General features: G+C 43.9%; 2 protein-coding genes across 7 annotated transcripts in view; one reads left to right on the plus strand and one right to left on the minus strand.

Annotated features, from left to right (window-relative positions):
• The window catches only part of gbf1 (golgi brefeldin A resistant guanine nucleotide exchange factor 1), a 197,705-nt gene extending 179,469 nt beyond the window's left edge, over positions 1-18,236 (plus strand). For 3 of the 6 annotated variants that reach the window (XM_059035690.1, XM_059035691.1, XM_059035692.1), the window contains 3 exons: positions 3,705-3,882; positions 12,619-12,711; positions 15,700-18,236. In XM_059035690.1, coding sequence (XP_058891673.1) covers positions 3,705-3,882; positions 12,619-12,711; positions 15,700-15,962 — 534 coding nt within the window. In that variant the 3' untranslated portion in view covers positions 15,963-18,236. The remainder of the gene's footprint in view (positions 1-3,704; positions 3,883-12,618; positions 12,712-15,699) is intronic. The other 3 variants (XM_059035693.1, XM_059035694.1, XM_059035695.1) reach the window with 1 other exon arrangement.
• A 538-nt stretch (positions 18,237-18,774) lies between these two features.
• Positions 18,775-26,371, minus strand: part of LOC117418163 (core histone macro-H2A.2) — a 32,819-nt gene continuing 25,222 nt past the window's right edge. The window contains exons 8-9 of the mRNA XM_034030826.3: positions 21,520-21,694; positions 18,775-19,510 (exon numbers count right to left, since the gene is read on the minus strand). Of these exons, the coding sequence (XP_033886717.1) occupies positions 19,345-19,510; positions 21,520-21,694 (341 nt within the window). The 3' untranslated portion in view covers positions 18,775-19,344. The remainder of the gene's footprint in view (positions 19,511-21,519; positions 21,695-26,371) is intronic.

Consider the following 26,371-nt stretch of genomic DNA (forward strand, 5'->3'; position numbering starts at 1 on the left):
TATGACTGGAAACAGCATACTGGGTATTAAAGATGAGGAATTAATATTGTGGTAGTTATAAAGGTAATTAACACTAGAACCGCCACAGCATTCATTTTGACGCTTTTCACTTTTAAAATTTAAATTACTCTGCGTGTGTGAGATACGCGGTTGTCCGTTCTTGACATTTGCCTAAATACATGTGTTAAATACCCTGACGGCGTTTGAAAGTCAGAATTGCAAAAATAAAAAGGTTATAAGCACGTCTACCTAGAACCGCTAAAAGCCGTCATTTTGATGGCTTATTACAATACATGCTTTTATTGTTAATATAACCTACAATACGCTATTTTTATATGTATACAAGCCACTTTGGTGTATCTACCTCCACTGAGATTACAGCAGTATGTATTTGAATAGAATATTGCTCTTGAAGTCTAGATATGTGTTTTCCAAATATCTATTGTAATTATCAATTCCTTGGAGAACTGCTGGCATATATAGTCTGCTGTCTTATACTATTACAAGAATTTTTTAAGAAATCTTGAGATTTTTAAGTTTTGATTTGAGAGCAACTACAGATATATTTGCCTTGGCATCAGAAATTTGGAATGACTTAATTGAAAACAGCATTGCCTGCTACAAGCTAAGCTTAAAACATTACATGGACAAGCAGCTGTTTCCGACAAAAGCACGCTGTTGCTGGACACAATACATGTCAAACAAACCTGTCAAATTTGGGATCAAGTTCTGGCTTCAGCGGACCCAAACCCTACCTGTGCAAAGATGAAACTCGCCCAGCTGGTCAGAGACTGGGTGACAATGTGATACTTAGGCGGACGGAACTGTGCTTAGGAAAAGAGATGGATGTTACCAAAAGAATATAAAAGAATGGTTAATATAATATTGCACTAATGTTGTATTTACTTAGAGTAATGGTACATTTTCTTAGGCTCTGAACAGCAATCCACACAAATCCAAGCAGCTGTTTTTTCACTTGTTTCGCTTTGAATAGTAAATCAGCTCAATTTATGTGGAGAGCTCAGTCGGAAAAATGAAATCTGTTTGTGCAGCACTAACTAATACTTTTTGTAAACAGCATTCTCAATTTTGAGATTTGTTATCTGAAAATGGTGTCCCATTTGTAGTTCAGGAACAATGTTAGCCCTTTTACATACAGTGCCTACAGTAAGTATTCACCCCCCTTGGTTGTTTTCACAGTTTATTGTGTTACAACCTGAAATCTTGATTCATTTAAATGGGATTTTTTTTTCCTATGATTTACACAACCTACTCAATACTTTCAATGTGTGATAAAATGGGAGGGTAAAAACAAATAAATTAAAAATAAAAACCTGAAAAGTCTTTATTAGATAAGTATTCACCCCCTTTGCTATGACACTCCTAAATAAGATCAGGTGCAACCAATTCCCTTCAGAATTCACACAATAAGTTAAATGGAGTCCATCTGTGTGCAGTAAAAGTGTTCACATGATTTCAGATTAAATACACCTGTCTCTGTAAGGTCCCTGTGGCAAAGTGGTAACTACGTGCAAGTGAGTGCAGTGCAGAGCGGAATAATCACACAGAAAACGTATGGTACAGGTGCAAGGGTGTTTATTATTGTTTTAATGTCCAGAGCCTTATGGCAACAACCTGTAAATAATAATATTGTTGGAAGTGGTACAGCGGCGTGTATCACTCCGTTTATATGAATCCCACGGGTTTGACCCGCAACCAAAAACGTCCCGTTTTTCCTCACCCACACAAAACACAAACACAGACACAGTTTCTACAGTGCGTGATTTAGGTGCTCGTGGTGAAAAGACAGTCCTGTCGTGAAAGAAGTGCGTGCTGACGTCCGGGTTAATGCTGGCCGACGGCTACAGCTCCGGATTGTGCTAGTAATCTTTAACGACACAAAAGACACACAGTTTACAAGACCAAACTAACAAACAACACTCACAGTTCACGTTCACGGTTTCCTTCTGGTTCTCTCTAACCATTCACAAAGGAACAGATCACTCAATTCATGCCCCCTATTTATACCCTCGCTCATGACCCCGAGGTTAACGAGCGCATCCGCTCCTCCAATCCTCAGATGCCACGCCGCTTACCGTCCAGGTCACTGAGCTTGGGTGCCGTAGCTCCGCCCCTTTCCTAAATGACCGACTTCCACCTACCCTACGGAATAAATTGTCGTGACATTTAATTAAGGGTACTCTGTTCCTCTCGCACCGTGCCCTCACAGGTCGAGAGGGAGATCTATCACCAAGAATCATTCGATCTCTGTCACAGTCCCACAGTTGGGTAGTGTATTCAAAGCAAAGATACTACCATGAAGACCAAGGACCTTTCAAAACAACTCTGGGGTAAAGTTGTGGAAAGGCACAGATCAGGGGAGGGGTATAAAAAGATTTTAAAGGCATTGAATATCCCTTGGAGCACAGTCAAGTCAATCATTAAGAAGTGGAAGGTATAAGGCACCACCCAGAATCTGCTTAGAGCAGGCCGTCCTCCCAAACTGAGCAGCCGGGTAAGAAGGGCATTGGTCAGAGAAGCCACCAAGAGGCCAATGACAACTCTGAAAGTCCTACAGCGTTCCATGGCTGAGATGGGAGAAACTGTCCATGTGTCAACAATAGCTGAGGTACTCCACAAATCTGGCCTGTATGGAAGAGTGGCAAGAAGGAAGCCATTTCTGAAAAAAGCCCATGTAAAATCCTGCATGGAATTTGCAAAAAGGCATGTGGGAGACTCTGAAAAGATGTGGCAAAAGATTATGTGGCCCGATGAAACAAAAATTTAACTATTTGGCCTAAATGCAAAGCATTAATGTCTGGCGCAAACCCAACACAGCACATCACCCAGGTAACACCATCCCTACTGTGAAGCATAGTGGTGGCAGCATCATGCTATGGGGATGCTTTTCATCAGCAGGGACTGGGAAGCTTGTCAGGGTAGAGGGCAACATGGATGGAGCTAAATACAGGCAAATCCTTGAGGAAAACCTGCTTCAGTCTGCAAAAGACCTAAGACTGGGATGGAGAGTCACCATTCAGCAGGACAATGACCCTAAGCACACAGCCAAAGCGACACTGGAGTGGCTTAAAAACAAGAAAATGAATGTCCTAGAATGGTCCAGTCAAAGCCCGGACTTGAATCCGATTGAGAATCTGTGCAAGACTTGAAGATTGCTGTACACCAACGATCCCCATCCAACTTGACAGAGTTTGAACAATTTTGCCAAGAAGAATGGGCAAATATTGCACGATCCAGATGTGCAAACCTGGTAGAGACTTACCCCAAGATACTCACAGCTGTAATTGCTGCCAAAGGTGGTTTACCAACTATTGACTCAGGGGGGTGAATACTTATCTAACCAAGACATTTCTGTTTTGTTTTTGTTTTTTTCATTAACTGTTGTTTCACAATAAAAATTCTCTTGCCTCTTCAAAGTGTTGAGTAGGTTGTGTAAATCAAAGAAAACAAAATCCCATTTAAATGCATCAAGATTTCAGGTTGTAACACAACAAACTGTGAAAACCTCCAAGGGGGGTGAATACTTACTATAGGCACTGTATCAGAACCGTTTAACCAAATGTGATCAATTTTGGCAAGGGCTGTGGTTATGTAGATGTCCTCTCAGTCTGTATCACCCTTACATTTTATACACACAGGTCACTTTGCGTTTATTTCTTCTTGTTGTGTTTCTGTATTTTTAGTTGGAGGCAATTCCCGAGTCCCTGAAGAACATGCTGCTGGTGATGGACACGGCAGGGATTTTCCACAGCGCCGATTCCCGCACAGGCTATTCCGATCTCTGGGAGATCACCTGGGAACGGATCGACTGCTTCCTGCCAAGACTGAGAGAAGAGCTCTTCAAGCAGACCATAATCCCAGGTAAACCAGGCGCACAATTATCAAAAACTAAAGAAATAATTCAACAGATGATTTGTGTGGAAACAGAAGCTTCTCTTCCTTATGATCCAAAAGAGTCAGTCTGTTTCAAGATCATCAGAAATGTTGCTGTCTAAAACTGAGGGTAATACCGATGACAGTCGCAATGGCAGCTGGTAATTCCCTTTCAAGTACGAAATGTAACCATTACTGTATGGGTATTTACCTCCACAAGACCCCGAAACCTGAATAAGGTATATCAAAGCTGCTCTCAGAGCCTGTGAGGCAGTCGTGGCCCGCCCCAGAGGGCGTGAAAGTACTGCGCTCAGTAATGACGTTTTTCCTTTCAAGGACTGACCTGATGGGCGAGTCTTGTTGAGATATGAACTTGTACCTCTATCTGCTGTATATTTTGCATTTATTGCATTTTCACATAAAATGTATGTGATATTAAAATAATCGCTCTAATAGTTTTCACTAATTACGCATAATTTGTGCACTACAGCCTGTAACAAGCATGTTAAGTCCCACTGCAGCCTTGTGCCCCGCATGAAGCTACCGGCTTAGTCCCAGCAGCATAAGTCAGCTGACTTGTGCTGCCCCTCCAGGCTGCATAGCTCTGGCTGGAGTTATTGTTTCTTGTTTTTTGTTACGGGACATTTTATTCTTGTTTTATTACATTATTTACTGTAATATTTTATTGCTGTTTGTAGAGAAGTTTTCTCTTGTGTTGTCTGTTTCTTTTACAGACTATGCGCAGGCCGATCTGCAATGTGGTGCTTTGCACACGTACAGTGAGAGAGCAGCTGCTGGACTTGGCAGCACTGCACAGGACCAAGATACGCCCTTCGGGTGTTGATTGCTTGCTTGCAATCTCATCCACAGTATCTTGATGCCGTTTTGGTGACTGCTTTTAGCATCACCATTACGAAGGCTGTTAGTATCATCTAACAAGCAGGGTTCCCTCAGTTTCATGTGTGTACTGACTGAGTGGTTTTGCCAGTGGCTTGTACAGATGGATGTCCCTGTGCATTGCTACCCGTGGAGACTGTGAACCGGTGGACTTGTACCGTACGTTACCGAGGTCACCAACCCGGTACCGACCCAGGACTGAGGTACCGCAACGGTACCGACCAGGTGCTAAAATCACCGTATCATTCCGGTACTGTGCCGTACCGACCCGGTGCTAAAGTCACCGAACTGGTAGCTAACTAACCCGGTATCATCCCATTTCTGACAGCAGACCCGGTGCTAAAGTCACTGAAACAGTACCGAACCTCCCCGGTTCCGACCCGGTAATGTACTGTACAGATCTGGCGCTAAAGTCACCTACCCGTCAACTGGTACCGACCCCGTCCTACGCGGCCCACTACCGACTGGTGCTCACGCTCCCAGTCCGGTGCCAAACAGGTCTTGTTCGGGTCTTGACCCACCCGGTTGCTATCTGTAAGCATCTGTATCCTGTACACTACATTGCTTGCTTCTTGCATGCCTGGGTTTTATCCTTGCGAGACATGCAAGGCCAGTCTGCCTGTTGAGGACAAGCACGGCAGATGCTCTTCCTGCCTGGAGCCAGAGCACGCCAAGGAGATACTGGTGAACTGCAGTTTCTGTGAGTTATGTGCACATTTTTCTCAGCGCACGCTGGAGAGATGTCTCTCCCACAGCTCTACAGAGTGCTCTGTGTCCCTCACTCCTGCACAGTGCTCTTCCCCATCGCCCTCCATTAGAGAGGTGACTACCCCATGGCTCAGGAGGTGGGCGAACAGGAGCTGGCTTTCCTATCTGAGGACAATGGAGTCTGATGGCACTTCCCCTGCGGTCAAGATCTTCCTGTTGGCAGAGCTTCTGCTGCTGATCAAGAGGGCCACTGCAATTTTGCAAGTGCCCTGACCTGCAGAAGGAGAAACAAGGCAGTCCATCTCATGTCCCACCCAGTGCACCTAGATTTTCGTTTTGAAATCCAGTTCTGGGATCATCTGGCTACAGCTCCTGCTGTTTACCAGTCGATGGATGCCCTATACAGGGTGTGTAATGCGGAGAAGCAGGGCCTGGCTCATTTTCTGCTGGTGGAGGCTTCAATTGCCGCCTTGGTACAGGCGCCTCATTTAGCTCTCCTGTCCAAGGATGCTACCTGCCCCAACAAGCAGTGTTGGGCATCAGAGGTGATCCTCAAGCATGCCTATTCAGCCAGTGTGTTCACTGCACGGCTAGGCAATTACAAGATTTCCATTACATGAGAGTAGATGTTAAAACTTCATGCTGATTTGAACTCTGCTCTCGCCAAAATAAGCACCAACTAAGACGTAGCTTTACAGTAAACTAATGTGATCCATCTGCTCTCCATCCCTTTGCGTTTTCTTCCATCTGATGATGTAGATATCCTTCTGCCTGGTGTTGATGGCTGAAGTGTAATGCTGGCTCCAGGGATCAGCTTAATATGCCTCCCCAGCGCATCCGCACACACAATGGCTGTGATGCTGGCTCCGGGTATCAACCACAGTGCAGTCTCCCCAGCGCATCAGCATGACAATTGTCTGGACTGCACTAAGTAGGGTACATCTCTGGGGTCTTCAAGTGGGCACCTTCATCCTCTGTGTTTCGTCGACTAGCGCACGACACCTCAAGAGGGCTCGATGGTGATTCTGGCATCCCAGCGTCACCCCCCTCCGTCCTCCACTCAACTCAACCCAGCTTACTTACCCGTACATCAGCGTTTCTTTCTTTCTATTGTGCTTGAACTAGAACCTTTCCATCTCAACCACAGTTGCTGCTCCTCTCTGCTGCTTCAGATAAGTTCTTCACTGTGCGACGCAACTCTTGGCCGCTGAATCCAACGTCTCTGAGAAACCGGGTTGTAGAGTGTGCCATAAATCCTCAACAACACACCTCCACTGGGTAAACCCGGACTTTCCATCCTCGCTGTTTCGCTTCAGCGGCTAGTTGAGCATGCCTCAGTTTCTTCCTCTCATACGCCTCATCCACAACATCCTCCCATGGCACTGTTAACTCTACCAGGTTAACAAGGCATGCTGATCCAGACCACAAGACAATATGTGGTTGAAGGTTAGTGGTGGCAATCTCAGGTGGAAAAATAAGCAGCTGACCAACATCTGCCAGCATTTTCCCGTCTCTAGCAGCTTCCACTTGTCCTGGGTGAGGCTTGGTTGCTCTCCTGGGCAGAGGAATGTTATCTTTTGTGTGTAATGTTTTGATGGAACTGGTGGCAACTTATTGGTCATGTTACGCTTGTCTTCCAATGCTAAGGCCAAACATCGCAGCACCTGGTCATGGCACCAAGTAAACCATCCCTTGCTAAAACCCACCTTACATCCTGTCAAAATGTGCCTTAATGTTGCAGGTGATGAACATAAAGGACATGCGGGATCCTCTCCTACCCAGAGGTTTAGGTTCTGTGGTGATGGGAGAACATCATATGTTGACCTGATGAGGAAACTGATCCTGCTCTGGTCCATTGTCCATAGGACTTGCCAGCCGATCTTGCGTTGTTCCGCACTCTCCCATTCTCCCTGCTTGGCCTGGGAAACAGCCTTTACGCACCTCATCCTCTCCTCCTGCTTTTGCACCTCGTTGACTACCAGCTTCCTCCATTGAGCTAGGGCTACCTTGTGCCATGTAGGAGCTGAACTGAGACCAAGACCCCCTCTTCCATACTGAACTTGCCCCATGATATTACCGAAGGGCAGCCTTTGCATCTTCCACGACTTTCTTTGCCGCCCACTTTCTTCCAGTTTTCAACACAGGTGCTGCCTCCCTTACGCATTTGTCGCGTGACTCTACTAATGTAATTTCCAGTCTGACCTTGGCGCACTTAATCCTTTGCGGTCCATTTATTCAGCGCGTCTCAGGTGTGTCAGGTCCAATTTATTTTCACACGCGCAGTTTATTTTAGACGTGCTGTTTTAAAAGTTTTTTTTTTCACAGTAAAACAGGTTTAAAAGGCACTGCATATCAACAGGACACTCAGTACTGCATATCCAGCCCTGCCCCACCCCTTATTCGCTGTATTTTTCACATACCTCTTCATAGTCGTGCATACTGATAAATCCTCTCCTGATCACTCATTTTATCATCAAATTCCTCAATAATGTGATCCAAGTCATCATTTTATTACTATAACATCTCAAAAAGCTCTGCAAATGTCCGTGATATTCTTTGAGCGCTGGATGCAGAAGCAGCTATCTTGTTTGTTTATGTCCATGTTATCTCTGTGGCGCCGGGGCTATCTGTATTCATGAGATACGCCCCCCCCCTTTTTTTTTTTTTATTCCCCCCCGGCTTCTCTCGGCTCCTATCGGTCTCACTCGGCTGCTGAATGGTTTTCTCGACCTTTTCCGGAGAAAAAATGACTGGAGACCTGTGTTTTACATCTTTTTGATGATGTCGGACAGGGTCCGACATAGGACCGCAAAGGGTTAAACTCCTTGGTTAGAGCGGAGACTGGTAGCTGCAGTATTCCTTTACCATAAAGTCCCACTCTGCTGAGACAGCGTGGAACTCCCAACCATTTCCTGACGTATTAACTAATTAAAGCTTCCAGCTTCTCTACTGTTGTCAAAGAAACCTCGTACACAGTCTGTGGCCACAGCAGCCTCGGCAGTAGACCGGTAAAGTGCTGCTGTCTATGCTCTTTGACCCTTCCGCTGATTGTTGTCTAACGTCTCCCACACAAACTGTGTCATTTAGATCCTGTCGTACCATCTCCCAAGACTTTTCACTGGCTTCTCAGACACTGTTGGTATTGCCTCACCATTAATGTAGAACCTTTTATCTACTACTTTGCCTTTAATTATAGAGATGCTCCTTGATTCAGTGGGCTTGAATTGCATTCGTGCCCATTCAGTGTTATTGGTTAATTTGCCCAATAACCGATTAGTGTAGACTACTGTTGTAGTCATGGTTGTCATGTCATCCATGTATGCTCAAATTGGTGGTAGTCGCATTCCAGAAGCCAAGCACTCTCCTCCCACTACCCATTTTGATGCCCTAATAATTACTTCCATTGCCATGGTAAAAGCCAGGAGAAATGGTGCATCCTGCCATTATTCCAATTTCTAGGCATTGCCATGTAGTGCTGAATTCTGAAGTTGAAAAGACACTCACTAAATTTGTTATTGTCATCGGTACACTGAAAAAATCAAATGCTGCCCAAAGAAGTTCATGTGGCACTGAACCATATACATTGGCCAAATCCAGGAATGTCACATGGAGCTCCTTCCTCTCCTTTTTAGCGGATTGAATTTGTTGCCAGATCACACTGATGTGTTCTAAGCATCCTGGGAAACCTGGAATGCCCGCTTTTTGTACTGAAGTGTCAGTATTCTGGTAGCCTACCAGTCCTATTTGCTAAGGTCCCTTTCTGACAGTCACTTACCACAACAGCTGTATGAGCTGCGTCTGGTTAATAAGAACCTGCTCTGTGTGTCAAAGCTCAACGGACAGGTGTAGGCAAGAACTTGGCCGCGCTGATAGCTACAAGTAGGCAGCTCTGGCTTTCCCAGACACGCGTGCCTGACTGGGACAAAGCACTGCTGTTGGATGCCCCTATTACACCAAAGCATACGTTTGGGACCGCGGTGGACGAGAGGCTGCAGCGCTCTCACCGTGTGCGGTAATTAACGAAGGAGCTGGTTGTCCAGTGACACTTCGCCTGCTGCCAGAGGTGGTGTTCAGAACCGACCCGTGGCTGCTCATCGCAGGGGCTTTAATAAATTCCACCGCCCTGTGCAGACACAAACCTCAGGCCAAGCCACAAGCCGAGCAGCAGCCCTAGGAGTTTGCTGCCACTGGCCCAGGGCCCCTTTTCATGGAGCCATCTGGAATATTGCCATCAGTGCACCATGGACATCTGGGTGCTTATTACCGTTCAGACCGGCTACTCACTGCAGTTCAAACATGGTCCTCCTCCCTTTCGGGGTGTGAATGTAACATCAGTTATGGACCCACAGGACGCCGCGGTGGTGTCTCAGGTGGTAGTAGCTCAGCTGTAGAAACAGGCTATTCGCATGATAGACACCTTCCAGTTGGAGGAAGGGTTCTACTCCAGGTTCTTCCTAGTGCCCAAGCGCAATGGTGGCCTCATACCATTACTTGACCTCAGACCTTTATCTGAGTTGGAGGAGGTTCAAAATGTTGATGATACAACAGCTGTTGCAATCAATCAGGCCAGGCGACTGGTTCACGGTGGACCTCAAACACTACTATTTCCACTATTTGGTGCTGTAGTTTACCTGGCCTTGCAGAATTTTTTGCAAGAGGTTCGAGGGAGACATGTGCTTGTCCGTACAGACAACACAACATTGGTGGCTTACATCAACCACCAGGACGGCCTCAAGTCGCCCTGGATAAGGGCGTCTGCTAAGAAATAAACAATAATAATAATAATAAAAGTCGCCCAGTCCATCGCATGGCCTGCCAGCTTTTGCTCTGGGCACACGAAAACCTCCTCTCACTGCCGAGCAATACATTTGCCCGGGGTGACAAACTGGGTGGTGGACCTCCTCTCAAGGAGAGTTTCCAGTGCCTCAGAGTGGGGGCTTCACCCCGAGGTAGTGAGCCTCATTTGGGAGAGGTTCGGGAGAGCAGTGATGGATCTCTTTGCCTCCCAGGAATCAAACCACAGTCCCCTCAGGTTCTCCATAATAGGAGGCAGGGGATCCGCTGGCAGTAGATGCCTTGGCACACCAGTGGCCAACTGTTATATTCCTTCCCACCGCTCGCCCTGCTCCCGCTGTCTGGAGCAAATCAGGCAGGACTGGGCCAAGGTGTTCCTAGTAACCCCTTATTAGGCCAGGAGTTTTCAACCATGATACAGCTCCTGAGTCGACAGCCGTGGAGACTGCCAAAGCGCCGCAACCTGCTCAGTCAGAAACACTGGGAACTTTATGGCATCCCGACCCATCGAGCCTGCAGCCTTTGTCTGGTCCGGCTCCTGAACAGCTGCATTTCAGCCATCTGGGTCTGTCCAATAGGGTTATTGACACCCTAGAAAATGCCAGAGTAGTGTCCACGAATTCCCAGTACGAGTACAAGTAGGGCGTGTTTCAGTCGTGGTGCCTGCTTTGTGGGTTTGACCCCACTAAGTTTAATGGTCTATCTGGCAGCCCTTCGGCTTGCCATGTCAAAATCTACTCAGTATCCCCAGGAGTTCCGCTTCCTGGCGGGGCAATTTTTTGAAAGGGGCTCGCTGGCTTCGCTCACCTATGAAGGAAGTTTGTTCTTCGCTGGAGGTTAGATGTGGTACTTAATGCACTCATGAAGCCTCCATTTGGGCCCTCGCATTCAGCTGAGCTGAAATATTTATCGCTCAAAGTGGCTTTCTTGCATACTATTACCTCCGCACAGCAGGTGAGTGAGATGCAGGCATTCTCTATTCCAAAAGCCTGCTTCATTTTTACAGAGCCCAGGACAAAGGTTACGCTCCATACCAATCCTGCCTTTTTGCTGGAGACAATCTCTGCATTTCGTGTCAACCAGTCTGTGGATTTGGAGGCTTTCCATTCACCTCCTTTCCAATCTAACAGGGAGCGACAGCTCCATACGCTCTGCCCAGTGCAGGCCCTGGCGTACTACGTTGACAGGATGAAAAGTTGGTGGGTCTGAACAATGTTTTTTCTGCTTTGGAACTTTGGAAGTCCCATGGTCAAGCTCTGTCCAAGCAGCGGCTGTCCAAATGGATAGCAGACACAGTCAGGACTGCCTATGAGCTGGCCAACTTGCCTCCTCCAAAATAGCTCACTGCCCATTCTACCAGGGGCATGGCAACTTTGTGGGCTTTATGCCAGGGTGCATCTGTCAAATACATTTGCAATGCAGCGGTGTGGGCTACTCCTCATACTTTTACTAGGTTCTACAGACTGTATGTCATGGATCCTCAAAACCCTGGCTTTAGAAGTAGAGTGTAAAGGAGGTGTACCAGTCGACCCTTACAACACCGGCATAGAGGTGAGTTTCTCCCTCAATATTTTAGCCCTAGCTACTTGTTACTGGTGTTCCATATGGTAATGCACAAGCCAGCCTCTCAGCTTAGCCTTGTAGCATTCCAGTCATTCTGCAATACTGCCCTTGCAACGGCTTTGGTACTCTCACCCATACGGTAATGGTTACATTTTGTACTTGAAAGGGAACTTTAGGTTATTATCATAACCCTGGTTCCCTGAAATAGAAATGTAACCATTAACCTTTAAGGTCGCTTTGTCCATGATTGCTGCAGGCTTGAAGGAAAAATGACACAGAAGTCTTTGAGCGCAGTACTTTTATGCCCTTGGGGGCGGGCCATGACTGCGTCACAGGCTGTGCGAGCAGCGTTGATATATCTTCAGGTTTCTGAGTCTTTAGGAGGTAAATACCCGTATGGTGATGGTTACATTTCTATTTCAGGGAACCAGGGTTATGATAATACGTTCAGGATCTTTTGGAAGCTCAGTGAATATAATTGCTAGTAAGTGTAATCACTTAGCATTCATCATAGTTTTTCCTTTCATTTCAAATCTGATTTTTAATGTAGACATAAAGCAAAGCAGTACCAACACCATATAGATGTATAGTAAGAGTGCAGCAATGAAGGGCCACTGAATGTGCATAATCAGACCATTTGAACTGAAACGAAGAGTGAACATCTGTACAATTGTTAACATGTTTCAGTGTCATGATGAATTTCAAATCCTTGGCACAGGTTGAAACTTCGATACTCATTAGTTTCTTGGCTGTTGTTTTCAGAGCCTGCAGTGCCAGCAGAGCCCTCGCAGCCCCCATACAGTGCCCCTGCATTGCCAGCCAAGCCTGAGGAGCCCATCCAGCCCAGTGCCAACGGTAAGAGCTCACACCTGTAGCTTTACTAGACATTTATATACAGAAGAAAACCTAGTTATTTACAGTCGTACGCTTGTTGTGGATGCCACCATCTTTTGCGTTGGTGAGCTCACCAGCTGGAGTCGGTGAGTTAGCTGAGACAATCTTGAGCCAGTGCTGCAAGTCAATAGCCTTTAGATTAGGAAGGATTTTTAGTGGTGTTGCTATTCAACATTGTTTCGGTATGCACCCATTGCAAGGCAACCCTGGTTCCCTGAAATAGAAATATAACCATTACCTAATTGGTGTTTACCTCCTAAAGACCCGAAAACCTGAATAGATATACCAAAGCTGCGTGCTAGTGCCTGTGACGCAGTCATGCCTGCCCCCAAGGGCATAAGAAGATTGCACGCACAGATACCAGCATCATTTTTCCTTCAAGCCTGCTGCAATCATGGACACGTTATGTTTTTCTATGATAAAAATGTAACATCCCCTTTCAAGTATGAAATGTAATCATTACCTAAAGGGTGCGTGTACCAAAGCCGTCGCAAGGGCAATATTGCCGAACGACAGGAATGCTACAAGGCTGAGCCGAAGGCTACCTTGTGCCTTACCATTAGGAATCCCAGTAACCAGTAGCTAGGGCTAAAGAATTGAGGGAGAAACTCACCTCTATGTTATGTTGTAACAATACTCTAGTTCCAAAGCCAGGGTTTTGTGGATCCATGATATTCAGTCTATAGAACCTTGTAAAGATATGGGGAGTAGCCCACACTGCTGCATTGCAAATGTCTGTGACCCTGGAGTAAAGCCCACGAAGTTGCCATGCCCCTGGTGGAATGGGCAGTGAACCTTTTTGGAGGGGGCAAGTTGGCTCGCTCATAGTCTGTTATGAGACAATGGATTAATTTCTGGGAGGCAAGAGATATATCTGTGCTCTGCCGAACCTCTCCCAAGTGAAGCTACCACCTAGGAGTTCACCTCCACTCTGAGGCGCTGGGACCCTCCTTGAGAGTAGGTCCGCTGCCCAGTTTGTTTGTTTTCTTCACCCTGGGCAGCACATGCAAAAGCACATGCCTCCCTCGAACCTTTTGCAACAAATGCTAGTTAAACTGCCTGCAGTTCCAAAACATTTATGTGTCACACACCCCCTGTGCCCCTATGCCATTCTACACAGCGCCCCAGCCCAGGCTGGAAACGTCCCTGGTGACGGCCTCCCTTGTGGTGACACTGCCCAACCAGAGTTGTTGGTTCATGCAGTCCATCAGCTTCAAATAGAGTAGTCCTTCAACAACATGCATCTGTCCGCTTCAAATAGAGCAGAGTCCATCAGCAATATGCAGTCTGTTACAGGGAGAGCTTAACCGCAGGGGATGTGCTATCTGACTCGATGTCCTCAGATGGGAACGCCAGCTCCTATTCGCCCCCGTCCTCAGAGGCGGCGATGGAGAGTGTGATCTCCTGCTGCCAATCTGCACTCGTTGCCCCCTGGAACCCCAAGGGGACAGGCGGGACAAGAGGTGCCGAATGTTCACGCAGCAACTCTGGAAGGACATTTCCTTGGTGCCCGGAGCTTCTCCATTCCCGGGTGCGTGGTTCTCCCTTGGCACAGAGCCATGGGCTGAGGACGCAGCCACCTTTCTATGAGAGGGTGATGTGGGAGAGCGCTGTGCAGCAGTGAAGGACGCAGAGCGCTCTGGAGAAATGTGGTTTACCAGTGCCTCCTTTGCGTGCTTCTGCTTCGGCAGGAAGAGCTCTACTTGTCCACAGGCAGGCTGTCTTTGCATGTGTCACAGGGATAAACCCAGGCATTATGCAAATAGCAAGCACTGTACAGTAAAACTGTACAGTTGCTGCCTCAACTGCTAAAGACAGCAATAGGACTGTCAACAAGGCCTGCTTGGTACCAGACTGGGATGTAACACCGGTCGGTAGCAGATAGGAACCCAGTTGGTACTGCAATGGTACGTGGTCAGATTGGTACTGGTCTGGTGCCTGTAGCACCGGGTCGGTACAGTAGTGTACAGTACTGTAAAAACTCCAAGGAGGGTTACACACCCTCTGTGCCCCCCCTGCCATTCTACACAGAGTCCTAGCGCAGGCTCATGCTCATGCAGCAACCATGCTGTACAGTAATGTAACAAGGCATATGTAGTGTACAGTACTGTAAGAACTGTAACGGGGCAGGCCAAGAGTACTGGAGTCGGTACGGTACCAGGATGGAACTGGGCGGTACCGGGATGGTGCAGGGTTGGTTCAGTACCGGTTCAGTGACTTGCACCGGGTTAGTATGGTACGGTAACCTTGATCCCTGTTCGGTCGGGGTACCTGGTCGAGAATGGAGCGGGTCGGTGACCTACAGGTACATGGTTCACGTTACCGCAAGAAGCAGTATACAGGGATGACCAACTATATATAGCTTCTAGCAAACCCAAACCATCTGAATGCATGTGTTACGGGCAAACCCCGAAACTGGGCAATTCACAAATTCCCTGGGCAAAGTACGAAATTAATCACAAAGATCTTTCATTCGAGAGGATAGAGACAGCTACCATTTGAAGAACTTGTTTGACCCGCCTACCTGAGTAGTACCCCATCTCATGAGGGGGTGGGAGGTGGGCATGACTGCGTCACAGGCACTAGCACGCAGCTTTGGTATATCTATTCAGGTTTTGGGGTCTTTAGGAGGTAAACACCCATTAGGTAATGATTACATTTTGTATTTGAAAGGGAACCCTTTTTTGGGATACATGATAAATTTTCCTTTGATTTCCCGTCTTTTTTTATGAAGAATCCTTGTTAAAATCCTGAGGAGGACAGCACTTCAAACTGTTTTAAATCTATGCCAAAGAGTAGTTTGCTCCGTTTGTTATTAAAGAAGATTCTCTGAATATTTACACAACTCATAAGAAATTCAGCACGTGTTTGAGATTTTTGTTAGGTGATTGTTGTTTTAGTTAATATTTTTTCTACATATATTCTCACTTTCTTTTCGCCCCCTTTCAGAGACTGATAAAGCACAGTCCATGGTGCAGCCCAGTGTTCCTCCTCCTCCTCCTCCCGTCTCTACCCCAATGAAGAGGAGTCCTGTGGAAGTGTCTCCAGCTATGAGCCAGTCCCCCCTGATCCTGCAGCCCCTGGCCTCCCCCCTGCAGGTGGGGCACCCCCCCATGTCTCTGCCCATCATCCTGAACCCCGCACTAATCGAAGCCACCTCCCCTGTCCCCCTGCTCTCCACCCCGCGGGATCCCAACTCCGAGGTCAAATAGAGCAGAGTCCTTCACAGCATGCAGTCTGTCAGCTTCAAATAGAGCAGTCCTTCACAACATGCAGTCTATCAGCTTCAAATAGAGCAGTCCTTCACAACATGCAGTCTGTCGGCTTCAAATAGAGCAGAGTCCTTCAGCAACATACATTCTGTGAGCTTTAAATAGAGCAGAGCCCTTCAGCAACATCAGTTAATTTGTCAATGTCAGTTCATTTGAAACCCAAGTCCCGTACACCCAGGAGGAAACAATTGAATAACATTGGCAATGAAGTCTTAACAATTCAACTAGCCAGGTCAAGTGTAATGATCCTGTAAAAATGAACTTATTAATTTGTGTCAAAGCTCTTGGCAATTAAAAGGGCTAGGTTTGCATGTGAATCAAAGGAGTCTCGTAGCTGAAATGAACCTGCAGCGATGCCCAAAAGTTTTGCATAATCTAGAATTTTAGGATTGAGACAATTCAAATAAATAAATGTATGAACATAATTTAGATCATTTATGTAACATCATGCAATCAAAAACTACAAAATGAAATCGCGAAAGTCATAATAGTATTACAGTATTTCATGTTAGATTTGGAAATGTGACATTTGCCACATTTGTGACATACCGCTTTGTAGTTTTGGAAAACTACAAAGCGGTATGTAATTCAATGTTAACGTAACATTCAGCAGGTTTCATTCAATTTTATGAAGCAAAATTAGTTAGTTCTATAGGATGATGCTAAACTTTTGGCCACAGCTATACTATTTATGTTCTTGTAAAGATGTGTCGGTTATCTTTAAGGGGCTTACCTTTCAATTCAAACAAAATGTATATTCAAATATTTCAACTGATTTCTGTATAGGAAACTTTAGTCTGTTTGGTATTTCAGATAATTACATGGTATGTACAGAACCCCATGTCATAATTTTTATGTATTTTTTTTGGGGGGGGGGTCAAATTGTTTAAAAACGATAATATATAATTCTAAACATCTGACAGTGGTGATTCTTGGCAGGGAAGTAATGTTTTCAGAATCTAGTCAGCTTATAATGTGGTTTCAGTATTGATATATTCTGATTAGTTAAGGAGAACTGTTTTTTCCAGCTTGTCTTTTTTTGTTATTGTTTCTTTAATACAGTACAGTATTCCTGTTACACAACTGATGTAAAAGTGAGCATGTCCAGTGAGTCACAGAGAGTACATTACTTCGCATTCTAGGTAAATTGTGGCCATTTACTGTAAATAATAAAATCCATACATATGTAAACAGACCTAGTATGCAAAAGGATCCTATTCATCATTAAAAGAAACCAAAATGCACACCTGACACTATATTCATCACAGATTACCATCATTTTGATTATCGTCTGAGATCTTTTTGCACAAACCAGTAAAAACGCAGTGCAATGAACTTCATGTACTCGTTTATTTTAATTCCACTCGTTTCTGGTGATGCTAAGAACATTCCTTCATGACTTCATGCCTGCTGACGAGCAATCGCAGTCCTCCCTGTGTGCGTGTGAGTGTGAACTGGCTCCAGTCAGTGCTGTTATAGACTATTTGTTCATCTGTAGCTCAGTGCAGTTTCTGGTACATGTTTCTTATTATTTTATATAATGGCTCCAAGCCTTTGATTGTGGCTCTTCCTTTCTGTTAGTAATTAGAAAACATGAGAAGTGATTTCAGTAGAACACCTTCATGTATTAGTGTCTTGAAAAGAATGTTAAAATGTTGATATAAATGTATACCCCCCCCCCTTGTACTCGCGGTTGTTGTTTCAATGCCTGCCTGTTCTCCCAAAATTAATTTGAGGAGTTTTGTTTGGAAACCTGCAAGATGATGCTTTATTCTGTTTCTATTCTTAAAGCAAACATATCGGTATATGTTTTTGTGGAGCGAGTTTACAGTTCCTGGTTTATGAAGAACACATATTGCAAATCACATGGTTTACGCCACCCAGAACTGGACAAGCTTACCCACTGCCGTATATAATTTGAAAATTGGAATCATTTGTGTAAGTGAGTATGGGTACCAAGCTGCATTCTCAACATTTTGTCATTGGTTTGTACCTTTTTTGTAAATTGTATGTGCATCACTTGAAATGTAATATATACACACGTTTGAGGTGTAATAAGGCAGTGGATATTTCTCATTTAAATTCTATTGGATGTTCAATACAGTAATGAATTCTGGAAAGACAGAAAACCAACAATGAAAATAATGTACATATTAATGAATGGAAAAACAAAATGTACTTTTTATAGTATAATAAATATATAATGTAAATTGACTTTGGATATTGGTTTTCTTTTTGAGATTTTTCTGGAACAAACAACAAATGTTAAAGCAGTTCAGCCTCTTTCAACCTGGCTCAGTGTTGTTGTTTTTTGTTTTTTTTTCCTTTTATGAATTTATGAAGTTTCAGCAAGTGCAGGCAAAGGAAGACTGGCAGCTGAGACTATATCTGAACAAGATGTAGATGCAGTTCCCTTCCTTTATTAGTAAGACTTGGGTCTGAATAAAGAGACTCCTACACACTGTAGCATGGAAGGGGGATGGAGGCACAGCCTTTAAAGAGATCTGCCACAGAATGCATGAGGGGTTTGGATTGCATGTTTCTTCATCAGAGACTAGGAACAAACTGGAAGAGCATTTAGTAGGTCAGGCAAGGAGGGGGATGCCAACAGTATAGAAATAACAATGTAGTAAAAGATCTTCTAGGAGTAAGTGTAAATGAAAAGGTTGTAATTGTTTAAATATACATGTATTTTCAGAGAGCCAGTGAAGTTCCTGCCCATTCACTTGGTACAGAAAGTAACAGACGTGCCTGAGGTGTCAAACATCTGGTTTTATTCCAAGCAGTCGGTCAACACACAACTTTTTTTTTAGTAAACTAACGGTATCAGAAACTACCAAGAATATTCAGGGGAAAAACAGATACAGTCTTCTCTTAATGTGTCTTTGTACACGGAATGCAAGAGCAAATTTCAAAAAACAAAACTCAAGTGTTACATAAAATGAACAGGGCTGTGGGTCATCATCTTAGGGTAAAACTTACAGGAGTATTTTTCGGTTTCTAATTACAAACTAAGGCCAAAAATGACAGTGTTCCATGTTATATTCAAATTGTGTAACTCCCACTCTCTCTTCTCGACAGAGACTATAAAACAAGTGTAGAGTAATTAAAAAGCATACAGTACTGTATCGCACATCAAACATACCGTTTGTCACAAAATCTACCAAATTCAATCTTTTTTTCTTTTTTTTTTAAGCCACACTCATCTCTTCTACTTAAAATACATCCTCCTGTCCAAACTTATCAGCAGTTTAAAATCCTGTCGATTCTTACTTAACTTCAGAACAAAATACACAAATGAATCTTGATTTTTTCCTCTCATTTACTTGGCATCGAGTTTTGCCATTTCCTGAACGTAGATTCCAATGCTCTCGCTGTCAAATAAAACAAAGAAGATGTTTTTCAGGGAGGAAGATGTTGACGAGACAAAGTGATTGGAGATGGCCTTCAGAATCAGCTGGGCTGCAGTCTGCTTAGGAAAACCGTTTCTGGAGGAAGAAAAGGAGAGAAGAGTGACTTTAATGACAATGTGGCCTGATCTGACACAGTAAGCAGGCTCATGTATCTGGAGATTTTCATAGTTGAAAACTGAAGAATATTGGATGACTGGACTGAATACAAGACCAAACTACAGTACAGGGTGTTTGAAAGATATAATGTAGAGCTTGTGCCCTTCTCTACCTCAAAGAAAGTCAGCCCCATCTCTGATTAGTTATAGGTCCAAGTACAGCCTTCAATGGGTCAGACAATCAGTACCGTGAAAAGTCCAGTGCAAAGATTCATCAAACTCTGGTTGGGCAAATGGCTGCAATCTCCAGATCTGCCAGATCAATCAGAGGCCAGAGGCCTGTACCAAGTTTAAGCCTACTTGGGTTAAAAGTGTTGATAATGCCTCCTTTAACACTAGAAGCCCTGCAGCAGTCATTTTGGCGGTTTCTGGTTTTAAAATGTAATTTTCTTCAGTCATGTAACACATATGGGACTGTGCGTTTGTGTACCTTTGTCCGTATGTATTAAATATTCTCACAAAGCATGAAACGTGCGAGTGCAGAAATAAAGGAGATATATTACATTATACCTGAAAAAAGCCCCGGGAGCAGTCACACCGACAGCCACACATAAAACAATTGTATTGTGATTATACAGAACGGTATTCTACTTTTATTATTTTTATTTACCAGTCTGCAATGTGTTTAGCTGTAATTAGATTAGTCTCTACTCTTTGCCTGAGTGAATGACTGACAGTCTTGTTTTTCAATCAGCCTTTTGAAGGCTTGCGCCTGCTTGCCAGCTGTGCTGCTTTGGTCAGTCAATTGGCATCGGGACTAGTGAAAATAAATACCAGGAGACTGGAGTTTTACAACACAACAAAATATGGAGTTGATGTTTTGGATCAGATGACATGGAAGTATTCCGTGAAAGCTGGCTCCCGATGGTGTTCAGGTGTTTTACAATGTATTGGACCTAGCAGCCATCTACTCCTGGGTAAAGAATGCACAGAGAAGAATTTACCAGGGAGAGAATATATTTTACAGTTAGCACAGCAACTTCACAAGAAGCATTTGGAACAGAGGGAGACTGCCAAACGTGTAACCACAGCTGAAGCTGGCAACCCCACTGAGAGGCCGCAGGTTGGCAAGTGCAATAAAAATGAAACTTCGGACAGCTGTTCCTTGTGCAGAAAGGCGACATGTAGAAGCGCATTATCTGTGTGATTGTGAACAGCCTTAGACTCAAGGTAAAGGAATACCCTTTTGTCAAATAAAAAGAAAAATAAATTATTACAACGTAGATAAATAAACTTCTTGTGCTGTGCGCTTCTGTAAAATGTTTATTTATCTACGTTGTTCAGTTGCTTTTGCTCATCTGATAATAAACCGATTGCTGTTTGAAAGTTAAAAATGTATTGCTATTTCAGTTTTATAAATAGGTTGTAAACCGATGTCTGTTCAGATGTTTATTTATTTACATTTTCTTGTTTTGATTTGTAAAATAAACTGATTCCTGGAGCCATCAACACCAGACAGAAGGATATCTACATCCTCATATGGAAGGAAATGCAAATGGATAGACACACAGATGGATCACATTAGTTTACTGTAAAGCTACGTCTTAGTTGGTGCTTATCTTGGCGAGAGCCGGGTTCAAATCAGCATGAAGTTTTAACATCTACTCTCGTGTAATGGAAATCTCCTTTCGTTATACGATTTACAGTGTTTTGAATACAGCCGTCAGAAAGACTGCGGCGGGGCTTCTAGGTATGAGTATATCTCTGGTCCTTCTAGTGTTAAATCCTGTTGAAGTTCAGTCCTGCAACAGCCCCAATACTACAGAGGTAGTAAATCCTCAAATATGCACGGCAACATTAGACAAACTTTAGAACCTGCTGTAAGTGAATTTAAAAAATAACTGTTGGAAAGGTCTTCGATCCCCTAAAACAAGGAACATGGCGCCACTGCAAGACCTGAGTGTTTCCGTACGTCCTGAACCAGCTTACCTGCCACTGGGGAAGGACGGGAAGGCGACAGATTTGAGCTTCTTGTCTTCGGCGGCTGACAGGCAGTTTTTGACTGTCTTCTCAAGCTGCTCCTCACACTTGTCGGAGCCCCACTGGGGGATGTTACAGTGGATCACAAACTTGGCCGGCAGGCCGTTCGCTTGGCTCAAGGCCGCTGAATGAGAGAGGAAAAAATAAGTTAGTTATGTTTTATAGTGTTTTACACATATAGTATGGGGTCAGAGAAGTACTTGTTGCTGATGACTATCATTTTTGCTAATTATTGTGTTACATAATTTATGTGATAATTTATGCTGTAATTGTTTTTTTTTTTATTAATTATGTGTGTATTGTGCACTACAGCCTCGTTTGTTACGTTGCACAGCAGCTTTGTGCCCCGCGTGAAGCCAGTGGCTTGAGTTGCACCTTCCCAGGGATCAAGCCACATAAGTCGGCTGACTTTGTGCTCTTCCCCCAGGCTGCAATCGCTCCAGAGTTATTTTATTCTCGTTTTGGCTGCGGACAAAATTACGAGACGGTTTGTATAATAAAGTAATTGTTATTACTATATTTTGTAGGAGATAAATATTTATTTTCTCATTGTGTTTTTCTTTTGTTGGCCTACAGCAGCGCCGCTGCGCAGGACCAACAGGCTGCTTCGGTTGTGATTGCGTGCAATCTCATCCACAGCATCTTGATGTCGTTTTGGTGACAGCTTTGCATCACCATTATGAGGGCAGTAAGTGCATTCTATCAAGCAGGCTTCCCTCAGTCTCGTGTGACTAGGGGTGTTCATCAATTACAGTTTAAACATTAGTAAAGTGTCAAACGTTTTTAATTTTGCTTAATCGTTTAAACTTTGCCAAAAATGTGCAGGTCAAATATTAACAAGAGGGTGTCTGCAAATGATGGCTCCTCAGTTTTTTTTCGTTGTTTACTTCCTACCTTTGTCTCATCATCACTGGATATTCACCTTCCAATGGCCAGCATGCTTTTGCTCACTCATATGACTAGCAATGTCATCTTTGGGAGCTTGAAATAAGCAAAGCCCTGTCTGGGCATATTGTGATAAAAACGGAGACCAAAAAGTAGACTGTGCTCTGCAGTGGCAGTACAAGAACAATGTTAAAGCACATGAAAATAAAGAAGCATCCTGTACATACAATGCCTGCTACTGGTGATGGATCTAGACAAACAACAATGCAATGGATGCTATTAGTGCAGGAAATGCGATAAAAACTCAAGCTGAAAACATAACACGGTTGATTATTGAGATCATCGCAACTGACATGCAACCAATTTCAATTGTGGAGGAACCGGTTTCAGCAAGTTCATGTCTTTTATTGATTACAGAATACCGTGTCGACAAATAATTACTGCGCGAACAGAGAAGATCTACACGGACTGCGCTGCATCATTCATGGGGAAAACAGCCCAAGCCATTTACGTGTTCCCAATCCCATGTTCTTGTCACTCAGCATATGGAGGAGCAACACATGGCACAGAATTTGAAAAACAAATTAATGTCAGTCGTTTCTGAATGGGTTGTTGATACACCAAAAGTCTGTGCTTGTGTGCATGACAATGTAGCTAATACTGTGAACGCCAACATTAATTGAGTTGCTTTGCACACACATTGCAGCTTGCAGTCAATGATGGATTTAAAGCAGTTACAAACTTCAATCCAGTTATTGGAGCATGCAGCAAGTTAGTCTTACATTTGCACCACAGTGCCGATTTCACAAACGCTCTACAGGACAAGCAACAGATGGGCCTTCCACAACACAAGCTCATCCAACAGCGCAAAACAAGGTGGAACTGTGTAGGCCATGTCTGCAAGCCTGGTAGAGCAGTGGTGGGCAATAAGTGCTGTTTTATCATACTGAACTGTTACTACACTAAATGATGCCCGTGTTTTAGAGCTGTGGGATGAATGCTGGCATTTACAGGAAGAAATCACCCATGCTTTGAAGTCTCTACAGATAGCTACTGTAGCGATTTGCAGTGAAGCAGCAATTACAGCATCGATGGTCTATCGTCATGTACCTCATTGATGTCCATTTGCAACCAACCGATGACAGCACAAACGCAGTGAAATCATTTTTAGTTGCTGTGCGCCTGTCACTTGAAGATCTCCGTCCTAATGAAGTTGAAACTGCTACTCATCCATCTTTCATCAGTGCTGCTTTAGACCCGTGACACAAGCGACTTTAGATTTGTAAATCTACAAGACCGTTGTGCAGTTAAACACAGTTTAGAAGAGCTCTAGCGGGAAACAAAAGAGAAGCAACCTGAAATTGGCCAACACTGGCGAGTGCGCCGCGCTTAGTCAAATGCCTGAGTCTAACGTGGGTAACACAGCAACACAAAGTGAATCTCATCTACAGTTTCAAAACTCAAAGAAAGCCAAACGATGACTGCGGAGTCTTTTTTGCTCGGGGCTCGATACCAAGAGGATGACGATCAGCTCAGTGAACAGGTACGACCAGCAGCCTGCAATCCACATTGATTGTGACCCACTTGAGTGGTGGAAAATGCATGAGGATTCTTATCTGGTGATGGCAAAATTAGCGTGAAGATTTCTTTGAGTCATCACAGCGCACCCTTTCTGCTGTTGGTAAGCAAACTATGATCACGACTGCATGCAGACAATGTGAACATGCTGGTTCTTCTGAACAAGAACCTAAAACCTGTCCAGGTAAGGTTTACAATTAATTTTGCTACTCTTATTAAAACACTATCGACATAACATACTGTACCAAAGTACGCATAACGTACTATAGTAAGTATTTCTGATCTACACTTTTGCAGTGTTTGAAGAAAGTGCCGGTATGCCGGAAGGGGCTGTGGACTGGTGTTGGGGCGGGCGGTGGATTCCTCTGCAATCTTAACTGTGCTGCTATAATTGCAGAAGACACGGAAGCCAAACATTTTCATGCAAAACCAAAGAGATGTGGGTGGCGTGTTTTACAGTGTGTTTTTGTAGTTTGCATCCTACCGAGGGAGGTGCCGGTTTTACTGCTGTTCTGGGACCAAGATTCGATGTTTTATTTATTTATTTAATTCATTATTTTTTTATTTGAGAGAGAAGATTGCTTACATTTTGTCTTTTTTTTCCTACTGCTGCCACAGTCTGACAAGTACAAAGTATCGCTCTTAGTAAATTACTTTTATTTATTTATTTTTTTTTAAACTGAATATTGATCCTGCAAATGTCACAAGTCTCTTTCTTTGAGTTGGTGTACTTAGAATAAAGTCAGTTTGATGTGAACAGAACTAGTTAGTTATTGTCTCTTATATACAACCAATAGGATAGATTAGCGATTTTAATTTTAGCACATAACACTATGTAACACAATTTTTGTTCCTGGGTAGTAAGTGTTATTTCCTAATTGCTTATGCCTCAAAAGTATAGAAAATGGCTATTATTCCCCACAAACTTTGCTTTTGTGACCAGGACAGTGATATTTTGAAATTTACCTATTTCCAATGAGAAAACGGGCGAATTTGTGTCTTTTCGTTCACATAAAGTCAGAAAAAAAACAACATATGAATCCAAATTAACATGTATTTATACTAAAGTAATACAAAAATGACTACAAAAGATTTAGAAGTGAGTAGTTTTTTGAGATTTACGATTATACTGTAAATCACTTTCACGAATCAGCCCCCAAATGTAGTCTCCCATCATGTTCTCGTTATACTGTCCTTGGTAGCGGCGTTCAAAGTCCAGTATATCCTGGTGGAAACGCTCGCCTTGCTCCTCCGAGTACGCTCCCATGTTCTCCTTGAATTTATCAAGATGAGCATCAAGGATATGGACTTTGAGGGACATCCTACAGCCCATTGTGCCGTAGTTCTTCACCAGAGTCTCAACCAGCTCCACATAATTTTCGGCCTTGTGATTGCCCAGGAAGCCCCGAACCACTGCGGCAATGCTGTTCCAAGCTGCTTTCCCCTTACTAGTGAGCTTCTTGGGGAATTCATTGCACTCCAGGATCTTCTTTATCTGTGGTCCGACGAAGACACCGGCTTTGACCTTTGCCTCAGACAGCTTAGGGAAGAAGTCTTGAAGGTACTTGAAGGCTGCCGACTCCTTATCTAGAGCTCTGACAAATTGTTTCATAAGGCCCAATTTGATGTGCAGTGGTGGCATCAGCACCTTCCGGGGGTCCCAGCCGTACTCCTCATACTTCAAGGCGTCCAGCAAGGTCTTGATGCTGTTGTAATCCTGTTTGAGGTGCACCGAGTGAGCCAGGGGAAGAGACGGGTACTTGTTACCATTATGGAGCAGCACGGCTTTGAGGCTCCTGGATGAGCTGTCAATGAAGGACAGTATAACGAGAACATGATGGGAGACTACATTTGGGGGCTGATTCGTGAAAGTGATTTACAGTATAATCGTAAATCTCGAAAACCTACTCGCTTCTAAATCTTTTGTAGTCATTTTTGTATTACTTTAGTATAAATACATGTTAATTTGGATTCATATGTTGTTTTTTTCTGACTATGTGAACGAAAAGACACAAATTCGCCCGTTTTCTCATTGGAAATAGGTAAATTTCAAAATATCACTGTCCTGGTCACAAAAGCAAAGTTTGTGGGGAATAATAGCCATTTTCTATACTTTTGAGGCATAAGCAATTAAGAAATAACACTTACTACCCAGGAACCAAAAAAAAAAAATGTGTTACACGATGTAATTAGACTGCATAACATTTCTGTAATAATGCAATTATTGCTCGCCCACAAATCAAAACAGGCCATTATCGTACCGCTGATGGTATTATTTTTTCACATTGCTTCGCTGTTTTTATACATTCATTTATAGATGTATACATGGTCATTTTAT

This window comes from Acipenser ruthenus, chromosome 13, assembly GCF_902713425.1.
Source record: "Acipenser ruthenus chromosome 13, fAciRut3.2 maternal haplotype, whole genome shotgun sequence".
NCBI lineage: Eukaryota > Metazoa > Chordata > Actinopteri > Acipenseriformes > Acipenseridae > Acipenser > Acipenser ruthenus.